Below are 23,601 nucleotides of genomic sequence, written 5' to 3' on the forward strand. Positions count from 1 at the left end.
TATTACACGAAGTGGGTGGTGAAGATTCCCCACCACCAGGAGGCGAAGCATTTGTGGCATGGGCCACAAGATGTTCTGCAGTAGAGAGTATTTTTTGCCTCCATAAAACAGGTTGTTTTGAAATACTGCATACCTTTGCACTCTCAGGGCTTGCCTCTTTTCATGCTATTGACACCCGGTGGCCATCAACGGAACACCCCAAGATTGCTGCGCAGCGTCCTGTAATTAACAGCGGCTGTAATACGTTCAGATATGCTTTGCCACCAAATGCCTCTTGAAGAAATTGTTTAGAAAAGGTGTTTGGTTACAAGAGCAGCTAACAATAACCTAAACTTGTTGACTTGAGCTGACACATTCTATTTCGGGAGGGTAATCTGGGCCCTGCCTCGCCTGAGATTTTATGAACATGCTTTAATGTGTTGCAGGCAGCCGCAATTAGCTAACTACTGCTGTTAGTTCTGTGATATTTTTATTGATGGACATTTTTATTGGCTTGCTGATGGCCCAAGGGTGTGTCTGTACAGGGCACTCATCCTGAGTTGATCCTCTGCCAGTTTACACAGCAGAAGAAGATCCTAGCAAAGCAGGCTCTGCTGTCCTCCATCCCCTCATAAGCCAAAGTGAAATGTCAGTGACATTATCACACAATTCTGGCAGCACAGAGGTGATAGCTCTAATTGTTGAGAGACATGTGCAAGGATTATGAATGACTGCCTTTCCTTTGGAAACCTGTCAGACACAGCTTGAGCATATTTCAGAAGCTCTGTAGAATTTGGATTGGGTTTTGTTAATAAGAAAATTAAAGGTTTGTCACCTGGTTGAGGCTTTCCACATGGGGCAGACTAAAAATACAAAACAAACGGAGCATTGTTAGACAAGCTAAAGGAATTGTCTTGTACCTGGTAACACCCTTTCTGATTGTTTATAGTATACCTTCTGTTACATAGTTTGTTGTTTGTGCTGCTTTCTGATTCTGTAATCCACATTGCATTGTATTCAGGGCTTTTTTTCTGGGAAAAGAGGTGGTGGAACTCAGTGGTGGAACTCAGGACCACACAAGGACATTACTTTGGGTCAGCGGGAACAAGGGAGGAGTTTTTTAAAGTTTAAATCACCCTAGGTGAAAATGGTCACATGGCCGGTGGCCCCGCCCCCTGATCTCCAGACGGAGGGGAGTTTAGATTGCCCTCCGCACTGCTCCAGCAGCGCGGAGGGCAATCTAATCTCCCCTCTGCCTGGAGATCAGGGGGCGGGGCCACCGGCCATGTGACCATTTTCAAGAGGTGCCGGAACTCCGTTCCACTGCGTTCCAGCTGAAAAAAAGCCCTGATTATATTGTTCATTTTAGGGTCTGCACTGTTTTATACGCTGTGTGGTGGAGAGTGCCTTCAAGTCATAGATGACATCTACCTTAATTCTTGGGCCGAATCCACACTACCATTGTTCTTGCGGCAGTTTTTCACTTCTGCAGCGCCATTCCTTCATCTGTTCACATGCATCGTCTCCAAAGCCGTCATTAATTTGCCATGGCGTCGCCACAGCCCATTGCACTTTCGCCGCGGGTTATCTTTTGATGAATAACTGCCCTCCGTTGAATTCCGAGCCTCTCTTGACCCGCCTCCCAATTAAGGAGTAATTCTCCGCCTTTGTCCCCACCCCTTTTTTTAAAAAATAAGAGTACTATGTCGATATGGCGACATCTCATCATATTAATCTCATTTTAAAAAAGTGGGCAGACCTCAAATATCAGAGGAACAATTTCATATGTTAATTCAATTTATATATTGGGGGGGGATCCACATGATACTGAAATCATGGCTCATGTTACGCCCCGACACGGACTGTGCCGACAAGTTAGGCACAGATTTCAATTTTCCAAAGACAAAATGAAGCTCTGCTGTGGGATGCTGCTGTAGGTGATCATGACTGCTCACCCATTCCCGGATGATTTCAACCAGCATGTAGGCTGTGATGTTCCGAGCGCTCATCGTAAGTGTCTCGGGTGACTTTTTAAAATATATTATCTTAATGGTGTCGTTGTACCATTGAACCAGGATGCTTACTCGTCGATATAGCGTCAATTTGTCCTTTTTAAAAAAAAAAAAACCGCGGAGCCGTTCGGGTTTTTCCCGCCCCTTTACCCGTCTTTTTGAAAGGGGATGTGATCAACGGATTGCGCAGGAGAAGCGCTATTCAAAGGGTGATGTGGACAAACAAGCGAAGAATGCGCAATAACAGATGGAGCAATCATTGCACAAGAAAAGTGGGAGCTAAGGTAGTGTGGAATCGGCCTTGGTGAGAAAGGACTATAAACAAAGTAAATTAAAAATGTGCTTGTGACGCCAGAAATAGCGCTCCTTCCATACTCTAACCTCCTATGAGGGAAAGTGTGTGAGGCTGGATAGAGGGTGCACATGAGTCCTTTTGTTTGTGGCACCATCTTTATAGACAGCCAGCATGGTGGAGTGGTTGGGCTAGGATCTGAGTGGTGCCATGGAAGATCGGTGGGTAACCTTGGGCAGGTCACAGGCTTGTTTTGAGGATAAAATGGAGGAGAGCAGAGCCACGTAAGGCTGTTTGAGTCCTAACTAAGGAGACAGCCAGAGTATAAACAAAGTAAATAAAAATAAGTTCTAGAATCACTCTCAGGGGAGGTCAGGTGGATGGCCTCCCTGGTGCGTTTCTGATGGCACTCCAAAACGATCTTGCGGCAGCGGATTGGTATTTTTGTTGGTTGGTGTTTTGGGGATGAAGTCAGTTTTGTGGAGTCTTTGGCAGGGGTGGACCAGGAAGGAGCAAGCCAGTTTGTGTGGGCCCTGCACTACTAGTGGCCATGCAGGAGGCGGCAAGGGGTGAGCCAACATCCCTCACTGGTACAGGCTGGTCTGTGACTCCTTGAATTCTGGCAGAGCTACCGAGGCTCGGCTCTGCTTGCGTCTGGTGGGCAGCAGCCCTCTGGTGCCCTGCAATGCCCCCGCCCCCTGGAACCTTCCCTGGAGGTTATAAATGGCCAGTCTGCCCTTGCTCTTTTGTCTCTGTGTTATTGTGCACAGTCCACATTTGCTGGCATGTGCATTTGTAAGTTGTCTTAAGCGTTCACTTTATTGCTTGTCAGTGGACAGACGGGATGTAAAGATTTTAAATAACAGTGAAACACTAAGCAGAGTTACTCTGGATAACTCTTTAGGATTTCACTGCTAAAAGTAAAAGAGCATTTTTAAAGAAAATTACTTGTTATCCCCTCCCCCTGCCCATGTATACAACTTCCTCTTTATTGATTTGAATATATGAATAAAATTTGATTTGAACTTCCTCTTTAAAAAAGAATGAGGAGAAACATACAGCAAATCACTTTGGGTTTAAAAACCTTTCTCATTTTCTGCTAGGGTTTCCAACTTTGGGCTGGGAAATTCCTGGAGATCTGGGGCTGGAGCCTGCCTAGAGAGTCTGGAGTTTGGAGAGAGGAGGACTGTCAGTAGGTCATAATGCCATAGAGTCTACCCTCCAAAGCAATCCTTTTCTCCAGAGGACCTGATCTCTGTTATCAGGAAATTAGCTGTTGGTCTTTAACGTGCTACGGGACCCAAATCTTGCTCCAGGAGCTAAGCTGTAATTCTAGGCGATCTCCAGACCGCACCTGGAGATTGGCAACCCCCTCCCCTTATAGTATAATAACAGCGATGTCAAGACAGCTCAAACTCTCCTTCCAGAGGGACAAACAAGAAGCTGTTACCTAGCAACGCTGGTTGCTAAGCTCCCACACAGGCTCAGAAGTTCTGAATTCAGGAGGGAAAGACCAACGATTGGTGGAAGAGGGATAAGGAGGACGGAGCTAGCAGCTCAAATCCCACCCCAATTCCCAGTAACCACGCCCACAACGCCGTGGGCCACAGAGAAACAGAAAAGCTGCAGCCCGAGGCGCCCCTGGCTTCCGGTTGGCATGCAGGTCCAATTCAAGCTGCCTGACGTCCCACCACTGCATCGTCACCTGTTGAACTTCTGCCTGCTCTAAAGAAAGAGAACACCGTGGCACCTTCAAGAATAACAAAGTTTCCTTGACGGATTAGGTTTCCTGGGCTAGAGTCAGGAGATCTGTTCCTTGCACCTGAAGAAGTGGCCTCTACTTTAGGCAAGCTCGTGCTGGGATGAAACGGTGTTCGCCTTTTCAAGGGCCCCGAGGGCTAGGAAATTCCTGGGGTTTTGGAAGTAAAGCCTGGTGGTGTCGGGGTTTGGCAGAGGGGAGGGGGACCTCGGCAGGGTAGAGTGCCAAAAGGCCCCACCCTCCAATGCTGCCATTCCCCCCTCCCCCCCCCGGGGGAACTGATCTCTGTCGTCTGCAGATCATTGCAGGTGGGTCGCCGGGTTGGTCTGCAGCCGAAGAGCAAGATTCGAATCCAGGTGCCCCTTCGAGACCAACAAGATTCCCAGAGTCTGAGCTTTCCCCAGTCACAGCTCCCTTTAACCCTGAAAAAACTCATACCCTGGAAGCCTCGTTGCTCTCGAAGGGGCTCCTGGATTCGAATCTGGGTCGACTGAAGACTTGTTATAATGCCAGGAGATCACCAGGCACCTCCTGGAGGTTGGCATCCCTACCATCCTGTGTATTTCTGCTACCCCTCTGGAAGCATCTCTTGCAAAAAATAAATAAATAGGCGTACTCCCAGCCATAAGTTTTATTTTGCATTTTATTTAAAGATCGCAGAAAGGAGCCGGACGAACGGGAAACTCTGCTTGATTTAAGTTCTTGCGTGCGCTCTTCCCCCACGGAGGAGTCCGCTAACTGGAGCTCGGATCCGGAAGTCTTGCTCAGCAACAATCGGCCTGCAGCTCTTTGCCGTAGTCCCGGTAAACCCATCGCTACGGCGGTCGCTCTCGGCCAAAACACGCAAGAGAAAATGGCGGCGCCCTTAGAGGTGTGCCATGTCGCCTGCTGCGCCAACCGGGCCGGCCCTGGGGTGGTGGCCTGGGGGAGAGGCGGTTTGGTGGCCTTCGGTTCGTGCCGCTCCGTTATCCTCTACGATCCGCAGGTGAAGCGCGGGGTTGAGACGGAGAGGGTGGGCGGCGAGTTGTCGGCTAGTAGGGAGCTACCGCATGGGTAACGGTGTGAGGAGGGGGGTTGCCACCTCCCGGTTGGGAAATTCTTGGATATTTTGGGGGGGGTGGAGCCTCGAGAGGGTGGAGTTTGGGGTAGGAATCTTAGAGGGGTATAATGCCATAGAGCCCAACCTCCAAAGCAGCCACGGTCTCCAGGAGAACCAGTCTCTCTACTTTGAAGATCAGTTGTACTTCTGGGAGATCACCAGGCCTCACCTGGACATTGGCAACCCTAGCTCAGAAGCTCCAAGTAGTCTCCCGAGTACGCCTTTTGTTCGTGTGCCAGAGAGATAATAACTAGCTGCTGATAACTAGTAGCGGAATTTTTTCCGAGCATAGGCAAAAGTAAAGCTCCTGTTGTTAGTTTTTTTTAAAAAACCGGTGGTAATTGTGTGGGTCTATAACAAAATGCAAAAATACAACCGTGCAATGCTAGATTTCTAAATGGTGGATTTCTAAATGAGAGCGAACGCACACTTTCCTAAATATGGGATCTGGAATAGGGTAACACACACTTTCTGTCTATTGACCATATAATAGTAGATTTCATGTCTCACGGCAGTACAAAAATAAGTTGGCAACTATGCGTTCTTGCAAGCTCAAAATAGTGCACATAATCACTCCCTTCCCATCCTTTTATTTTCATTGAACTGACACCGAGGGTGCAAGTGGAGAGTCACTGACTGCAGGGTCATAGATAGAAATCTTTCACAGGTTGTCTACAACCTGATCCTTCTAATTGGAGATGCCTAGGACTGTATGTGTGCAAAGGAGTTGCTTTATTCCTGAGGCATGCCCCCCCCTAAATACAAGCATTCACTGAATAGTTTTCCTTATATATATAAGGAATATATAATCCTTCTGAGGAAATCTGTAAGCATTAAGGAACATTAACATTTATTGTCAATGTCCTTGACAACTATCAGACACCATGCTCTATATCCAGTATGTGAAGAAAATCTCACATGAAAACATATATATAAAGCTGCCTTATAGCGCCTAAAGGTCACTATTTCAAGGTCATGGTTCTCTCCTTTAATTGGCAGCAGCTCTCCAGGCTGTTAGGTGAAGTTTTTAATATCTGCTGCCTGTTACTGGCAACTGGAGAGGCTGGGATTTGAACCACTGTCCATCTTGTTTTGACTAGCGATGCTGGGTTCGTCACAAACTCCCAGAGTTAGTTCAGTGAAAATAAAGTGGAATCTGTATGTGATGATGGTAACTATATTGCTTGCTGGAAAAAAGGTAAAAATGTAACAAAAAAGCTGTCAGATAGAAGAAAAATAACGATCTTGTGCTTATATAGAGTTCAGCAGCGAAAGGGCAAGAAGGGCAGCTAGCTTGAGATCTCTCGCTGACAAGCATGATTTGTTCTAGTGGAACAATTCCACACATTCAGTCATGAAATGGTGAAACTGCATGTATGAACAGGCTCCTCAGTCTCTGTAAGTCTCACACATCTTGCTTTGTTTCGTTACCCATCCAAGCATCTCCGTATGACTCCATACATCCCTGAAAGGCAAATTTTTAAAATAATGCATCAGTTTTATCTGGACGTATTTTGTGCATCTTAATATCTTAGGTAGCAGAAAGATGCAGTAATGTCTGGTTCTAAAACTGCTCTGCAGAATGAATTCTCTGCTCTGTTTTTTTTCTTAAGAAGAGAAGACATATGTTCCTGCCTGCCCTTTGTTTTGCAACTAAGGAATAAAACAGTTTTTGTATAATCACTTCTTTGTCTTCTTTACAGAAAAGAAAAGTAGTTGGGACCTTGAATGGTCACTCGGAAAGAGTAAATTGTGTTCAATGGATTTACAAGAACGATGGCTGTAAGTACACTGTAATTGCTTAAAAGTATGGTGCTTGTTCCCACCATTTCTGTTTTATGTTGTACAGCTCCAATTCCGTGTTTGTGCTATATAGATATACTTTCTCCGGCTTTGCAACCCATGCTAGCTTTATGGGACAAGGATATTGTGGTGACAAACAAGTCAGGAACTGGCCCAGTCAATATTACCTAGACAGTGCAGCATTGAATTGGAGATGGACCTGGATTCAAATCCCTGCTCAGCCCAAGGGTGACCTTGGGCTTAAATTGATGTGTGGATAAAATGGACTGAGATCATGTAGAAAGAGTAGGATAAAAACATAATACTCAAATACAAACGTAGGCTATTTTTTCCTCCAAATTGTTATTTCCCCAGAGCTGTTAACATTTAATTGTCTTAGATTGCCTTGAATTAATTGGGGAGATATTGTTCCATATGGGAGCTAATACCACAGTTGCCAGCAATATTGTTTAAAAATTTGGATCATACTTGGTGTTCAGAAACTGGTCTCTTGGTACTGATGCTCGGTCTGTCCATTTATTCAATCCCATGCAAGCCAAGAACTTTTGACTCCTTCCTCCCCAGCATGAGTAGCAAGAGAGACTTTGGCAGACGTGCTTCTGTTATGATGCCCCTCAGCTGTGCTCCTTAAGGCCTGGTTTACTTGTCACATTAGGGAGGCAAAAATGATTTCTGGAGCAGCTTTGCACGGGCTCAGCGTCATGCTGCAACCTGGACAATGCAGCTACATGTGTTTAAGTGACATGATAAGAGACCCACATCCCTTGCAGACTTTCTGATGTGCTAAGTACACATAGCTACTTTGCACAGGTTGCCTCACAATATGAGGCAGTGTTCCAGGGGAACGCTCCTTTTTCTCCCTGGTACCAACATGGAAATTGGGCCTTGGATACAACAGTTCAGAATGTAGTCGTGATGCATAAGAACGGGCCAGAGGAGGTGTCCCTGTGGTCAGGAGCTAAGATGGTTTGCCTTTTCCTGTTAGGGAACGTTATCAAACAGTAGCCGGCCAAGTGGAGGATGTCTGCGGTTTTTTTGACCCAGTATCCCCCTTTGATTGTGGGGCTGTTATGAATTAGGTTACCAAGAGCTTTATGTTGTTGTAAGAGCGCCCTCTAGTGCCTGCATCTTACATTTGAAAAGAGTGACTGATGGACCCTGGTCAGAATTAGACTTTCAAGTTCTCCTCCGCATGAAACCACAACCTCTTCAGAATTAAATCCCTGATTCTAATATCCTGCTTGCATGGGCATGAAATGTACGGGTGCATGGAGAACAAGCAAACTGGTATTTTGAAGGGATAGAGTTTGGTGTGAGGATAAATCTCAGTGTGATCGTGCTTTACTGATAAATCTCAGTGTGATCATGCTTCACTGATATTTTCAAAAGTATTTTAAGGCTATGTTTTCTTAGTTGGCTTAATGAAGTTGAATATGTCCCTTTGGCATTCTCTGAGCGAATGGAGTGTAATGTCGTATGTGTATTTTGATTACATGATCCTTTGCTTCAAGACAAAACACCAGTTCAGCTTTTGCATTTATTGTCACATTGGAGAGAAAATGTGATATGGAAAGCTCGGCTTTTTGAACACTGCTATTCATTAGTTTTATTGTACAAATTCACATTTGTATAACAGTTTTACTTCTTAGCATTCATTTAAAAAACCTCACAAATCTCAACAACTATGTAATGTGGCAAATTTATTAAGGATTATTCTAGTTAAGATCTTAGAACAAGAATCGGAGTGAAAAATGTTGGTAAAAGACACTGTGATATGCAGAGAGGAAAGGTGGGAAAACTGAGATTTGACACTGAAAAAGCAAGGTATGATATTTAATTAAATAACAGATGGATTTGACTTTCAGTTAGGAAAATCTCTACACAGTCAGTGATTGTCTGTTGCCTTTACAGGTTCAAGAGTTTGTATCTCCATTTCTTTTGGAAATTATGGGACCTAGAAACAAAATGCAACCTGGTACGATGAGGGGGCATAGTTAGGAGAGGGTGTGATGCATTTATGTGAGTTTCCTGAGGCATGGTTGGTCTCTGATAGAAATAGGATGTTGAATTAGATGAACCCCTGGTCTAGTTTAGCCAGGTTATTCTTATGTTGTTGGGACTGATTTCAACAAAGTTTTTTTTAAAAAATCATCTAGCAGATTTTTACTTTGTGGAGGGGGGGGGGAAGAAAAATGATTGGAACTAAAAGTGGTCCTTGGGAAAATTTGTTACTGTATTTTATATTTGGAGTGCTCAACTTTGCGGTGTTTCCCTTTCTCACAGCTCAGGAGACAGAATTGATTTCTGGAGGATCTGACAAATGTCTTATTCTTTGGGAAACAAGAAGTGGCGAGGTATGTAGAGGCATTCTGATTCTCTATGTGATTGAAATTCTAAGCCCCTAAAGCAGGAGCAAAGTTTGAACATTGCTGTTCTTCCCAACCTAACTGCCTTTACAGTGCTCTTAGAGCTATACTATGAGGGCTGTATTTTCTTCCCTCTCTTTGCCATTCAGATATTTCATTATGGATGTGGCTTCCGTTGTTGTGCTCTACAAGCTTATTTTAAAAATTGTTCTTGCTTTATTGGTAATAAGAGTGCAACAAATTCTAAACAAATGGGTTTTTTAAAGTTAGAATTTTATATAAGAACTAAACCTTGCCTGTATATCATTTATTAAGTTAGTAAAGCTAGAAAATAGGTCTAAAGCCAGTGATTAGAGTGTTTGCCTAGGATCTAGGAGAACCTGGCTCGAATCTCACTTTGCCATGGCACCTTGCTGAGTGACCTTGGGTCACAAATGTTCTTAAGTTAACCTACCTCACAGAATTGTTGTGAAGATAAAATGGCAGAGAAGAGAACAATGTAAACTTCTTTTGGTCCCTATTGAGAAGAAAGGTAAAGCATAAATGAAGTAAATAAGTAAATATATTAGTAATGAAAACCTTAAATTTTTGATACAAAAGTAGCAAGATCAACAGACGTTAGAAACTTCAAGAGGTTCAAGATAAGTAATTAGAATACAAAACGCAGCCTTGAAGCCTGGGAATTGCTTTCTTGCAGATAGCAGGCTGGGATGCTTGCTCGCAAATCCTAGGCTGTAAGGGGCTCCAGCCTGCTTGTAAGAAAAGATTGCAACCTGCCGTTTGAAAACTGACCTCCCCAGCAGCGAAAGACTACAGCTTTCTGGCAAGACACATCCCATACTTAATACCCTTGTGGCGTATTTCCTACCTCAGTTGTAATTTTGGGGGAAGAATGTTAGTGGAAAGTGGCTTGAGAGCGTTTTCATCTTAGAGCATTGTCTCCTGTATAACACTAAACAGTTCCCCAAAGTATAGCCCCAGTTTCAGCCTATAGTTTGCTTTCTGGTGTGTGTGTTGGGGGGGAAGCACCTAGGGTAAACAAACACCCTAGAGATTTATAGATTTTGTCATTGGAGAAGTTTTTCTACCCTAAATTCATTTAAAATATTGGGGTAACAAAATACTCCCGGAGTTCATTAACAGAACGCTGATCCAGGGAACCGTTTCTCTGGAGATTTGCAGTCTCTCACGACCACCTGAAGATCCGCCCTGACAACCTGGAGAATATTTCCCTGGAAATATTTGTGGGATTGAAAAATACCCCAAGATACAAAATCTTAGAAATTATTAATTTGATATGTTTTTAAATATTTTCCTTTAAAATTCACAAAAGGTTTTGTTAATTCCCTAATAGCTTGGGTTCAAATCATAGTTTTGATTGTTTAAAAAAATTATAGTTCTACAAAGGAGCTATACTGCCGTGACTTAATACATATACAAAAGAGGAGAGGTGAATTTATGCAATCTACGCAAAAGAAAAAAATCTGCCTCAAGTCAAAGTGGATGTTTTAATGCTGTGAATCATAGTGATTTCTGGAACCAGAAACAGCTTTGTGGGACTTCGTGTCTTGGGATTTGGCTTGGGGTAGAAATATACCCCAAATGCAATATGTGTGTGTTTTTTATTCAGAGTTGTTAGAGGGTTAAAAGTGTATGCAGTTGGGAGGAATGCTTCACTTTGAAGTGTGAAATGGCAGCCACTGGCCTTCCTCTCCCTCCTCCTATCTGGGAAGGCGGCAGGTGATGAAAGCAAATACCTCTTTAATGAGGCTTTTCTGGAAAAATACCCAGAAGTGGTTCTTTAATGTGAAGTACTGTTGGGGTGAGGTGCACGCTGCACCAGCTGTTCTCAGGATATATCCAGGAAAAAAACAAACAGTTTGTATGAATGTGTACCTGAGATTGCCAAGTACTATTTAGACTCTTTACAGTAAGTGTGGTTCACTGCTGGAACAGAATGCTGAGTAAAGTGGTACATTTAAGTGCTTACTGTTTTTAAATAGAGATCACGCTCCTTTTACAACTTTTGTTGCATAACAAAGGGGCTTGAATCAGTGACCCTGCTGCTTCATCAATATTCTGTGTTTTTCTGTGTTTTTCCTTTAGAAACATTTGTGTTAATTTCAGCTGAAACGCTGAATTTTTGTTCTATCATATACTTAAATACTTAAAGATTGAAGAAAAGGATCAAAAGGCCAAAAGTGCAGCTTTTTCGTAACGGTATTTCAGTTTTTATCTAAATGTGGGTTAGTCTAAATTGCTAATTTCACCCCTTTTCCATTAGAAGATAAGTGCACTGTAACTTTACTATCCACCACAGGTTTAAAATTGAACTTCTGTTAGCTTTCCAGTTGTTTTAGTAGTCTCTCAGTTTTGAACATCCACACCTTTTGAACGGTGTGGTTTGAATTTCAGCTGTGCTTGTCATGTCTTTATGTAATTGGGTATCCCTCTGTTTAGCTTGTGAACTTCGTTCGCCTTGAAGGACACACGGAAGCAGTTTGTGCTATAGATGCTGTTTCCTTGGCAAATGAGGCTTCTGCGGAATTGAATCTTCTCATAGCTTCTGCAGGTTCTGATTCTACGGTCAGAATCTGGTCAAGGCATGGAACGGAAGGTAATCTTTGGAACTCCCTCCCCAGGGATATTCATCTGTCTCCCTCTATCACTGTCTTCCAGCAGCAGATGAAGACTTTTTTGTTTTGTTTGGTGTTCCTTCACTGACTCTTATTAGCTGTCTTCCCTGTTTGTGTGTTTTATGTTTTTTTCTGTTTATATTCTTTTAAAAAACAATTTAAAATATTTTATATATTCTAAATGCTTTTCAATGCATCTGCTTTAATGTTTTCTGCCTAGGGGACCGTGAAATGGTTGGACAAACAACATAGACATGTTTTAAATAAATAAATATTTCTCATATGCTGAGAAAAGTCAAAAAAGTGCATTCACATCCCATGTTGGAAAGTTTAGTGGTGTATTTGTGAGAGAATCTGGATCCCTGCCAACAGGAAGATAAGTGACTGGGTGGTTTGGAAAGGCGGCTCTCACTGCCCTAAGCAGCTTCCTTTCAAGAGTCCTTGAAACTCACCCTGGCAAAGTGGTAGTTCAGTGGAGAGGCAAAAGTAGTAAAGAATTTGAGAAACCCCCAAGAGCAAACATTCTTAATTTTTGCCATAATGCATCTTGCTAATTTATACTCTTGTCAAAGTGGATGATAAATTAGAATTAGACAGATTTATGCCTCTGTTAATGCTATTAGCCAAAAGCCATGTACCTGTGACTAAAGTTGTGGCAAGAGGTGGCCACGACCTTCATGTCCTGCTTACAAGCTTCTTGAGTAGGAATCCTAACACTGTTTTGGAAAACGCTGGGAGATTTTAGGGTGCTGTTTGAGGTGGATGTGCTGTCACTTTTACGTGATGCTCTAGGCTGCCTCACCTAATATCTATGCTCTTTACCATAGAGACTAGAGGAAATTCCTAGAATGTCACCAGCGGCCATTTTTTCTTCTGCTCTTCAAGGGCTGGAAATTGGGCCTTGGGGAAGGTAATTCCCTGCCCTGGGTGAGTAAGTGGGAGTCCTGTTCTTGAGGCTCATAGCCAACTGAGATTTCAAATGGAATGCTGAAGTAGATGGCTCTTTTGGTTGGATCCACCAAGAGAGTTCTTAATGTTCAGTGATTTTGTCAAAACAAGTTATATAAATTGAATAAAGAAGGCACTAGTGATTAAGAAAATGACATTGTTTTCAGAACATAAATGTTTAATGTAACTCTGGCCTTTCTTGATAAACTTTCCTTGGAGCCAGAAAAAAAATTAGGAACTGTTTTTTATCCTTGCTACTACAAACCTAAAAGTTCCATTCTCCTGGCTTTCCTCAACCTAGGCAAAATTGAATTATTCAGGAGAGCTTTTTTACATAGGTAATAGGACTGTGTTGTAAGGAAATGATTAGTAAAGAGAAGTTAGCCGTGTTAGTCTGTGGTAGCAAAATCAAAAAGAGTCCAGTAGCACCTTTAAGACTAACCAATTTTATTTTAGCATAAGCTTTCGAGAATCAAGTTCTCTTCGTCAGATGCCTGATACAGAGACATCTGTATCAGGCATCTGACGAAGAGAACTTGATTCTCGAAAGCTTATGCTAAAATAAAATTGGTTAGTCTTAAAGGTGCTACTGGACTCTTTTTGATTAGTAAAGGTATCCCTTTTCTAATGCATCTCTCTGAATCATTTCCTTACTACGCTGTAGACTATTCTACTGTGTACGGTCTGTTGTAAAAGTGCTCCTACTGTGTACGGTCTGTTGTAAGAGTGCTCCTACTGGATAATTCTGCATTTGTTTAATATGTCATGTTTTGTCTCGGCATTGTTTTCAGCTCTGTATCAGATTTCTGCTTCTTTTCAAATTTCTGCAACCCTTTCTTATTATATTGCTTATTGAAAGTCTTGATCATTGATCGTATTGATTTATACTGTGTAATCCATCTTGACTCAGCAAGAAAATAAATAACATAAATAAATAAGCTTCTCATAATTTAATTCATGCTATGACAACAGAGTTGTAGGCTGAAGTAAATATGAAGTGATCCTAATTATCATCACTAAAACAACAAACTAACCTGAATCTGTCTTTGCCTCCCTAATTTCTCATCATCTCCTTATTGCTTTTTAAAAAACTTCAATTTAATTGAATGTTGGACCCACTATAGAAAGCACCTGGCTAAGAAATGGATTAATTTGCTTTCACTGTGTGGTATAAATTACCCTGAAAATCTAGTTGGTCTTAAAGTGCTACTGGACCCAAATCTTGCTCTTCTGCTACAGACAAACCTGGCTATCCACCTGAGACTGTAAACTACAAGTTTACATATAAACAAGCAATGATAAGAATTTCGTGTATTTTATTATTGTTTAAAATAACATAACCTATTTTGATTCAAAATGATAAATAAGTGTTGCTTTTCCTTCAGGGAGCTCCAGCAAAATCCCTGTCAGAAATAGTTGGTGTTACAATGAAATTTCTAGGCTCCATAGAGTCTTGGCAGCTAAGATATGTACAGCCATGACATATAGGTCTTTCTATTGCTCCTGTAACGTGTAGCCCTTTTGTGTTACTCCGAGTCCTCATTATGCTGTACTTCTTAAAGATTCTGTTACACTGTAAACATGTAAAATAATTTTTGCCCCTTATTGAGGGGAGAAGACTGAGAAGGGGGGCATTTCTTAAATGATTGAGTTCAGCTTTAGTAGAAGATGTGATTGCAGAGTGGTATGATCCACTCTGACATCTCCCCACTGTTTTCTCTAGACCTGAGAGTTTCCCTATTTTTCTTATAATCCCCGTCGCATTAATCTTGGATGAGTTTTTTTCTTTGTAATTAGCAACACATTGATGTGGCTCCCTGTTGGCTGTTTTGGTGATATTCTTCTACTAATGAGCAAAATAATTCTTTTCTCCTCCACTTTTCCTTGTCCCAGTTAAATGCCTCCAGGCCCTGCAGTTTGGAAATGGATTTGTTATGGATGTTTCTTTGTCCTTTCTGCCGGGCAGCACTGGTAAGAGCATCTACCTAATTTTTTGTCGTTATTTTCAAGAAATGTTGAAAGGACATCTTATGAGTAGCAGCAGCAAGCGAATGAAGTATTCTGTTATAAAGTAATCAGGGCTTTTTTCTGGGAAAAGAGGTGGTGGAACTCAGTGGGTTGCCCTCGGAGAAAATGGTCACATGGCTGGTGGCCCCGCCCCCTGATCTCCAGACAGAGGGGAGTTGAGATTGCCCTCCGCGCCGCTGCGGCGCGGAGGGCAATCTCAACTCCCCTCTGTCTGGAGATCGGGGTGGGGCCACCAGCCATGTGACCATTTACAAGAGGTTCCGGAACCCCGTTCCACCTCGTTCCCGCTGAAAAAAAGCCCTCAAAGTAATCTTACAAAAATCTGTTCTAAATGGACATCTGTTTGCTGCATTGTTTGAACAATGCTAAAGACAATGATCTCGAGGCAAACTCTAAACAATTTTACTGAGCGAGGGGAAGACTAAGAAAGTACATACCTAGGATATCTAATCATACAAAACTAACTTTAAAAAATAACTTTTCGTTCCTTTGGTTTTACGGTGTAGGGGCTGGCCCAGGTATAGTTATCGTACTGGCCAACATCTGGGGACTTTGTAGGAAGAAGAGATAAGGTTTAGTAAAATATAGGCCTCCTTCACTAGAGGGCAGAACGTACACCTATATTCTGACCCTCATGATCTATTTTAGTGCAAAGGTTACCAACAGGCCTGGAGCAAATGGTCCATCCCTTTAGTGAAGGCTTAATGCATAGAAAAGGGCAGTTGACGTTTTCATGATACGGAGGTAAATAACATCCCATCTGAAACCTCTGTTCAAGAGACAGGACATTTTGCCTTGTTGGCAACCCTGCTTAGAGCAGCTTGGATGTTGTCACTAAAACGAATGGCACAGTTGTGTGAGGCACAGTGCAAGATGGAAGCACTAATGCAGGAAGGCTGTTGCTGTTGCTGCCTTGGGGTTGAATATCTATGAAAGCACATTTGCCCGTAGTGCAGTTCCCTTTGTGCTGATTCAATCAGATGCCCTATCAGATGCTGACTCTTTTTTGAATTTTGAAGACCTTTTCTTTGCCAAGACGTTGCTCGGTGTGTTCAGAATGTGTGGTTTCTCTGGTGAGCCTTGCGTCCCCACTTACAAATATACCACTGTAGAATACCAGCCACTTATTCTCCACTTTGCCCCTTTAACCCAATGTAGCTTCAGTTTAAGAACAAATAGAAGGAGAAGTGGTATAGAAGATGAGTTGGTGGTTCTAACTCTAAAGACTTGACTGAACCCATGTTCTTTCTTCGGTGATCCTTGCTTTTATCTTCCTTCTTTCCCACCTCTCTTGATTTTTAGACTGTGAACTCTTCAAGGCAGGAACCTGTCTTTTGGTTCTTTCTTTGTAAAGTACCATGCCCATTAATAATGCCAAATAAATATTTTCTGTAAATATTCATTGCTCCGTGGGCTGCGTTCAATGATTGCTCACTTGGAGATAATTCCCAACTCTGGTAAGACGCTTGGGCACTTGCCTCTGGAGAGAAAAAGTTAGTCTATTTCAGGGCTTCTCATGCTTAACCTGGTGTCTCCCTGATAGATGTAACCAAGAATCCCCATGTTTTCTGGGAAGATAATTGGAGTTGGGGATGGGTGGGAAGAGTCTATGAACGACTGTACATGCTTATGAATGTCATTTGATTAGCTCCTCAATCATGGACAGGAGATCTCATCATGGAAAGAGGGAAAGGAATGTGCTAAGTGGGGTTGACGCTGCGAGTCCTTTGTTGCTCTGGGCACCGGTGGGGCCAGTGATGGCAGTAAATCCAATCAAGCAATGGTCACGCCGCATTCCAGGGCAGCATTCCTGGCATGCCTGGTTCTCCCAGGCGGGACTTAGCAACTGTTAGAGGTCCTCTGGTGGCCATACAGTAGCCATTTTAAACTCCAGAGGCTTGTACACTTTTAATATTACATGCAGCTATATGAAAACTGCTGTTCAACTGGCGAAGGCCGGGTTGACTGCTTACAATGATCAAATAAACAGCTAGTCTTGGTTACGTGTAGTTTTCTGTGTACAGTGGAGAGGCCAGGAAAGAGCTCAGAACTCTTTATTAGATTGAGATTTATCTCTGGTAGGTAATGTCAGACAGGTTCTTAGGGCATGGAAGAGCAGAGGAGTTTTCCTGCCTGGTGGGCATGTCACTCAATGGCAGCACCCAATTTACATACACCATGTCAAGATTAATTCTGTTTTGTGTATTTGAGGTTATCAGGTTTATTTGAAATACATTTTCCCCAACTTACAATTGCTAGCGTCTGTTTCTTGGGTGCATTTGATTTAAAAAAACAATGTATTTTCATTAAGAAATATGAAATTAACTTATCACAGATGAATAGATAGTTACTGGGTCAGAGGATGTGGAAAGGTTGACCAGATTCCTGTGTTTTTGGTGGTGTGCCAGAAACAGTAAAGAGTTGTGATTTACCTGTCTGATGCTGTTTGTCTTGAAACCCCTCTTCTAGGAATTTGCATGTAAATCAAATGTTTTCTTTGGGACTTCATAGTGATAGGGGATTATGTAGGCTGCATGTATATAAGGTTGATGACTTATTCATAAATAGATCAGATTCCTAAAACTAGCGCAATGGGATGGTACAAATGCATAATTCTGATTTATTTCTGATTTATTCATTGTGCAACATCAGTCTCGGGCACCGTGGAGTTGCCTGTTGCACGCTATCTTGTATTTGTTCTTTTCCTGCACTTGTGTAAATGTGTGGGAGCCTAAATGGGGGAAGGGCAGAATGGAAGAACTGTTTCTGTAGCTGGGCAGTGTTGCACCTGAGTTTCTGTGCTCGAATTTCTTGAATACCTCCTGACATTGATTTGTTATTTGTAAAATGCTATTTTGCTTCCTGTTGAGATCCCTCAGTCTCCAGTGTTGAACAGGAGACAGCCTCTTCTTCTTTTATCTTAAGAAACTGAGGATTGAATTAATAGGGAGAGAAATTTTAGCTCAGTTCAGACTGTATGATGACACCATGATTTATTTGGCTGAATGCGGGCCACAGGCTATGCTGGTTAGAGTCTGCAAACCAGGATCTGGAGCCAGGATTTGAAGGTGGTTGATTAGCCCTGGTTAGTTGTAACTTATGGGTTGATGTCAAGGTGTTGGTGTTGACCATTAAAGACCTATATGGCTTGGAACTAGCATACCCGATGGACCATCTACACCCTTACAAACCTACTCGACCCCAATGGTCATCTTCCTACACCCTATTCTGAATGTTCCTGATACTGGGTGGCAACCCACAAAAGGGCCTTCTTGGTTGGGGCACCGAAACTGGAATTCTCTCACCAGAGTGACTTGCCTATCACCCTCTGTTGCCATCTTCTTCCAGTCGATGCAGACTCTATTTATTTTGTCTGATGTTCCTTCAGTGATCCTTCCTTCCCGCCTTATGTTTTTAATTGCTGTTTTTATGTTTTGCTTGTACTTTAGCTCTGATTTTAATTGTGTTCTGATGATGTGCTTGTATTTGGTTTTAATTGTTTGTAAGGCATCTTTTTATTATATATGCTATTAATTTGTTAGCTGCTTTGGTGGCCCTGATGAGGGCAGAAAGGCAGGCTGTAAATTTTATAAATAAATAAAATGTATGAACAGGGACATGCCCTGACCTGGATAGCGCATGTGAGCCTGATTTTGTCAGATCTCAAAAGCTAAGCAGGGTCGGCCTTGGTTAGTAATTGGATGGGAGACCTCCAACGAAAACCAGGGTTGCAGAGGCAGGCAATGGCAAACTGCCTCTGTTAGCCTCTTGCCATGAAAACCCCGCCAGGGGTCACCATAAGTCAGCTGTGACTTAAGGGCACCACACATGAACAGGGACATTCAGGTTTAATTTTATTTGTTTACATTTATACCCCTCCTTTCTTCCCAATGGGGTCCGAAGCAGCCTATATTGTTCTCCTCTCATTCATTTTGTCCTCACAACATCCCTAGCTTGTGAAGTAGGTTAGATTGAGCTTGAGTAGCCCAAAGTTACCTAGTAAGTTTCCATGGCAGAGTGGGTATTCGAACTTGGTTCTCTCAGATCTTAGTCCAACACTCTAACCACTATACCACACTGTCTTAATCTTGGCTTATTCCTTTTCTATGCCATTCCACTTATTATGGTTGATAAGCATCCAGCAAATCAGGATTTTATACCACTGTTTAAAGTTGGTTTTGTCCGGGCTTGTTGCTGCCGCTGCTGGGCGGGGCGCCGGCTGGGCCGGCCCTGACGTCAGAGGGGCGCTACGGATGCTGCAGGACCCTGCTCTGTGGAAGGAGGGGCGGTATACATCACCCAGACTCCCTCTCAGTCCACTCGCTGGCCTGCTCAACCTGGCCTGCTCACCCCCTGCACCCTCCATCATCTCCTCCTCCCAGAACTCTCCTCCAAGCCTCCACTCTCGCACTGCTCTGCTCTCCCTCCCTCCACACCATCACTCCTTACTCACACCCACCACCTCAGAGCTCTACCTAGCCACCCTTTATAGGGTTTCCTTTCTCCGCCCCGCCCTCCTTCCAGGCTTGTTCCCTCTCCTGAGTTGGCCCAGCTGTGCCTCCCCTCAGGTGTTTCTCTCCTATCACTAATCCCTTCTAGGCTTCCTTGCCTTGCTGGCAGGCTGGGGTTGAATGCGAGCCATCCCCAGCTGAGATCTTCTTGGCCTTGCTCACGAGGAGCTGCCCCAGCCGGCTTCTGTGCTGCTGAGCATGCCTGGCCTTGCTTGCGAGGAGCTGCCCTGGCCAGCTTCTGTGCTGCCTGCCCATTGATGCTGGGCGGGGCTACCCATCTCCTCCCCCAGAATGTCTGTGGCAGCTCCACCTGGAGGGGCTTGGCTCCCAGCAACTCCTGAGCCAGGCTACTGTCCTCTAGCCAGGGTGTGGCTCTGGGCTGTAGTGGCTACTTCTCCTCCTTGGCTGGTAAGGGCTCTGTTTGGGCTGCTGCTGGGCCCCTATTCCCCCTGCCCTGGCCCTTCTCTGGCCTGCTTAGCCCCCTCCACTCCCCCTGGAGGGTGGGACTAGCTGGTCTCTCCCTGCTCCCTCCAGCCCTCTGAGGCTTGGGCCTTTCGCCCCTTCCCCCTGGAGTGGGCAGGTTCTGGACCTGGTTGCTGGCTGGGGTGGCAGGGCCGCTGCCTCCCGGTTGCCTCCCACTGTTCCCTCCTGGCAAGTCTGGGGGCTGGGACTCAGACCCCGGACAGGTTTATTAACTACAGTTAGTCTTAATGAAGGTTTCACATGATATGTGAATGGAGACATTTTGGCTTAAGGTAATCCCCCTGGAAGTTAGAGGGTGCTGTTGGATATAGACCTGGAGTTGTAGACCCCAGTCTCTTCTGTGGCACCGGGTACCTGGTGTCATCTTTGGCGGCAGCATGTAGTGCCTTTTATCAGCAGTGGCTGTTCCTTGAAATGCTTGATCTGTCCGTGGTGATCCATGCGCTGATTACATCCAGGTTAGATTACGGTAATGCACTTTGCACGAGGCTGCATTTGAAAACTACCCAGAGACTTCAGCTCATCTAAAATGCAGCAGCCAGGCTGTCGTTGGGATGGGATACGGGGGTCATATCATAGCAGTGCTGAGAGATTTGCACTGGTTGCCCATTAGTTTCTGGGCACAAGTTCTAGTTCTTTTCATGCCCTGAATGTCTTGGGGCCTAGGTACATGAAGGGCTGCCTCCTCTCATGTTGCCCAGCCCACCGGTTAAGATCTGCCCCACGTGCCCTGCTCTCTGTTCCTCTTCCTTCAGGCTCGCTTATGGAACGCTCTTCACCTTCAGGCTTGCCTGCCACTTACGCTGCTTTCTTTTAGGTGACAGGCCAAAAGTCATCTATTCACGCAGGCTTTTAATTATGGGGTTGATCTTTTAAAACTATTTTAGTCGGGAAACTAATATTTTAAGCTGTCAGTGATCTGTTTTTATGGTCTTGGGTTTTTAATGCTGGATTTTAATCCATATCAGGATTTTATCATATCATATGATAAAATCCCTATCAGGATTTTAATCCATATCATTTAATGTCTTTTTTATTTTGGAAGCTGCTTTGGGCAGGTTACAAATGTTCTGAATAAGTAAATAATGCTGGTTTGTTCTCTGGCACGATGATTTGTTGAGGCAAACCAGCATTTGAGTGATCCTTCTATAGTAAGCTGAATTCTGGTTTCACAAGCTATCAACGGTGGCGATAAAGCACAGTTTCACAGTATGTCTAAACCAAGCCTCTGATTTTGAGACAATGACAACTGTTTCGTTTCAGTGCCAATATTGGCTTGTGGTGGTGACGACTGCAGAATTCATTTGTACGTGCAGCAGGAGGGGCAGGTAACTATTCCTTGGTCTGTTCTACGATTATATGTGCTTGTTCAGTTTTGTCGTAACTATATTGACTCAGCCATCAGGGGCTTTGCAACTAGCTAGCAGGGTGCTCAGTGCTCCAGCATTTAAGTGGCTGTTTTGGCTGTGGGAGGAGCAGCTGCTTAGCTCTGTTTTTCCTTTGTGTCCTGGAAGCTGCACTTTTTTGCGCCTGGGTACATAACATTTTACAAGACTGCATTTATTGCAGCAATCATTTGTGCTTTTCCCCTTAAACACACACCAAGACACATGAAGCTGCCTTATACTGAATCAAACAATTGGTCCGTCAAGGTCTGTACTGTCTAAGAGTGGCAGCAGCTCTCCAGGGTCTCAGGTAGAGGTCTTCCATGGTACCTACTGCCTAGTCTTTTTAACTGGAGGTGCCGGGGAATTGAACCTGGGACCTGCATGCCAAGCGGAGGCCTTTCAGTTGAGCCACAGCTCCTCTCTCAAGTATATTTGAAAAACGAGATTCTGGTTGATTCCGCACATGTTTGAGGTGGATTTTTTGTTTCGCACACGAAAAAATCCGTTCCAAATGATCTATAAAGAGGATTGGAAGTGCATTATCCAACGTGTGCGGAATCACTCTCTGATTTGTTCCCAGTGGGAAAGGTGGCAGGTGCCAGTTTTATAACACTTGATCAGTTCAGACATCCCATGAAATCTGGTTTAAATGAATTAACTGTGTTTAGGGTGGTTTTCTGAATGGAGGCCACCACACTAACTGCGGTTAGTTATGTTCCATCTAGTTAGGCTCTGGAGCCGGGATCTGAAGTCGGTTTATTAGCCACCGTTACAGTGAAATCCTAAGCAAAGCTACTCCAGTCTAAGCCCATTGAAACCAATGATTTCACTGCCTATCTTAATTATGATTTCATGTGTATGAACACAGACACCGTAGCTTTTCCCCAGCGATGTTCTTCTAGGTTTCAAAGGGAAGGCAATTCAGTTAATGGCAGCCAAGACAAACCAGGGTTTGAGTGATCACCTGTGAGCTGAATTCTGGTTCCACACATCCTTCTAAGCCCATTTAACACTGCAGCTTGCGCTCATGATGCGTAATTCCATCCCAGAAGCTCTGAGTGACATAAGACACATCAGATAATTGTAAGGAATGATGACCTATTGTTATTTCAAAGTTTCTTTTCTCCCAGTTTTTGTGGGAGTTTTAGTATACCAATAATAATACTCGTATCTCTGAAAGAACATAAGCTCGTCTGGTATTAATTATCATCTGTTAATCCCGAGTTGACTATAAGCAGAAAGTTTCTCAGTATATCTTCGTACTGTACATTAACCGTGCTTTTAGCATAGAATATTGACATTCACATGATTGCATTGCACAGTAAATATGTTTGTTTCAGTTTCAGAACCAGTTGCTACTTCGTGGGCATGAAGACTGGATAAGAGGGGTCGAGTGGGCAGCTTGTGGTAAGTATGAAATGAAACAAAAACATTTTAGTATTCTAATATGGCCAGTAAAGCAAAATTAAAAGAACCAGCCAGGCATCTGAGACAGATTTTAATCCCGCTTGTATATTAGCTGGAGCAGGATTTTTAGACCCAGTGAACAGAATGCAGGAAGAATCAGTGTGGTAGAACTGGACAGTGAGACCAGCGTAATTTCAGTGTTATCGTTTGCTATTTTCTGTTGCCATTCCACTTGTGTGGATTTCTTGCTGTACATTTTCAAGGTAGCAGGACTGAAAAGGTACATTTTCAAGGTAGCAGGACTGAAAATTGTATTGAATTAGATGATAATGGGCGGCTATACCCGTAGGAAAAAAATGAAACAGAATGTCTCACCTCAACTTCAGAGTTCAGGAAAGCCTTCTGAAGGTTTGTTGGATGATGGGAACTGAGTGCCCTTCCTGTCCCGCGTCTCAGTTCAAACTTTGTGCGACAGGCAAGAGCGAGAAGCTTGCCGATGTAGTGCTTGAACTAAGATTTACCAGAAGAACAACATACTCATGGAAGAAACTGGAGAATGTAAAACACATTTTCCATGTGGGATGTTTTATGCTGAGGATCCTTCCCAGGACTGTGTGCTCAGAACCGATTACGATTCTCTTGCCAGGTATTCCAAGATCAGTGAGGTAATTATTTTTTTCCTCATGTATGTGTGTGTGCTCATAATCCTGTAATTAAATAATTTCAACATCCGTAGGCCCCTCATTTTACTTGTGTCAGAATAACTGGATGGTTCTCCTTCTAGTTGTGGGGTTTAGTAAGGTAACTGGATTGTCTTACAACCACCACCACCACCGATTTATATACTGCCCTTCAGGACAACTTAATGTTCACTCAGAGCAGTTTACAAA

The 23,601-nt window shown here is 43.5% G+C and overlaps 1 protein-coding gene across 2 annotated transcripts in view; it reads left to right on the top strand.

The window, feature by feature from the left end:
* Positions 1-4,895: 4,895 nt before the first annotated feature.
* The window catches only part of ELP2 (elongator acetyltransferase complex subunit 2), a 62,300-nt gene continuing 43,594 nt past the window's right edge, over positions 4,896-23,601 (top strand). The window contains exons 1-7 of one of the 2 annotated variants that reach the window (XM_054985426.1): positions 4,896-5,027; positions 6,845-6,923; positions 9,228-9,298; positions 11,771-11,927; positions 14,788-14,865; positions 21,180-21,244; positions 22,645-22,711. In XM_054985426.1, the coding sequence (XP_054841401.1) occupies positions 4,896-5,027; positions 6,845-6,923; positions 9,228-9,298; positions 11,771-11,927; positions 14,788-14,865; positions 21,180-21,244; positions 22,645-22,711 (649 nt within the window). Of the gene's footprint in view, positions 5,028-6,844; positions 6,924-9,227; positions 9,299-11,770; positions 11,928-14,787; positions 14,866-21,179; positions 21,245-22,644; positions 22,712-23,601 lie in introns of those variants that run through there. The other variant, XM_054985427.1, reaches the window with a different exon arrangement.

The sequence above is a fragment of the Eublepharis macularius genome, chromosome 7, assembly GCF_028583425.1.
Source record: "Eublepharis macularius isolate TG4126 chromosome 7, MPM_Emac_v1.0, whole genome shotgun sequence".
Lineage (NCBI taxonomy): Eukaryota > Metazoa > Chordata > Lepidosauria > Squamata > Eublepharidae > Eublepharis > Eublepharis macularius.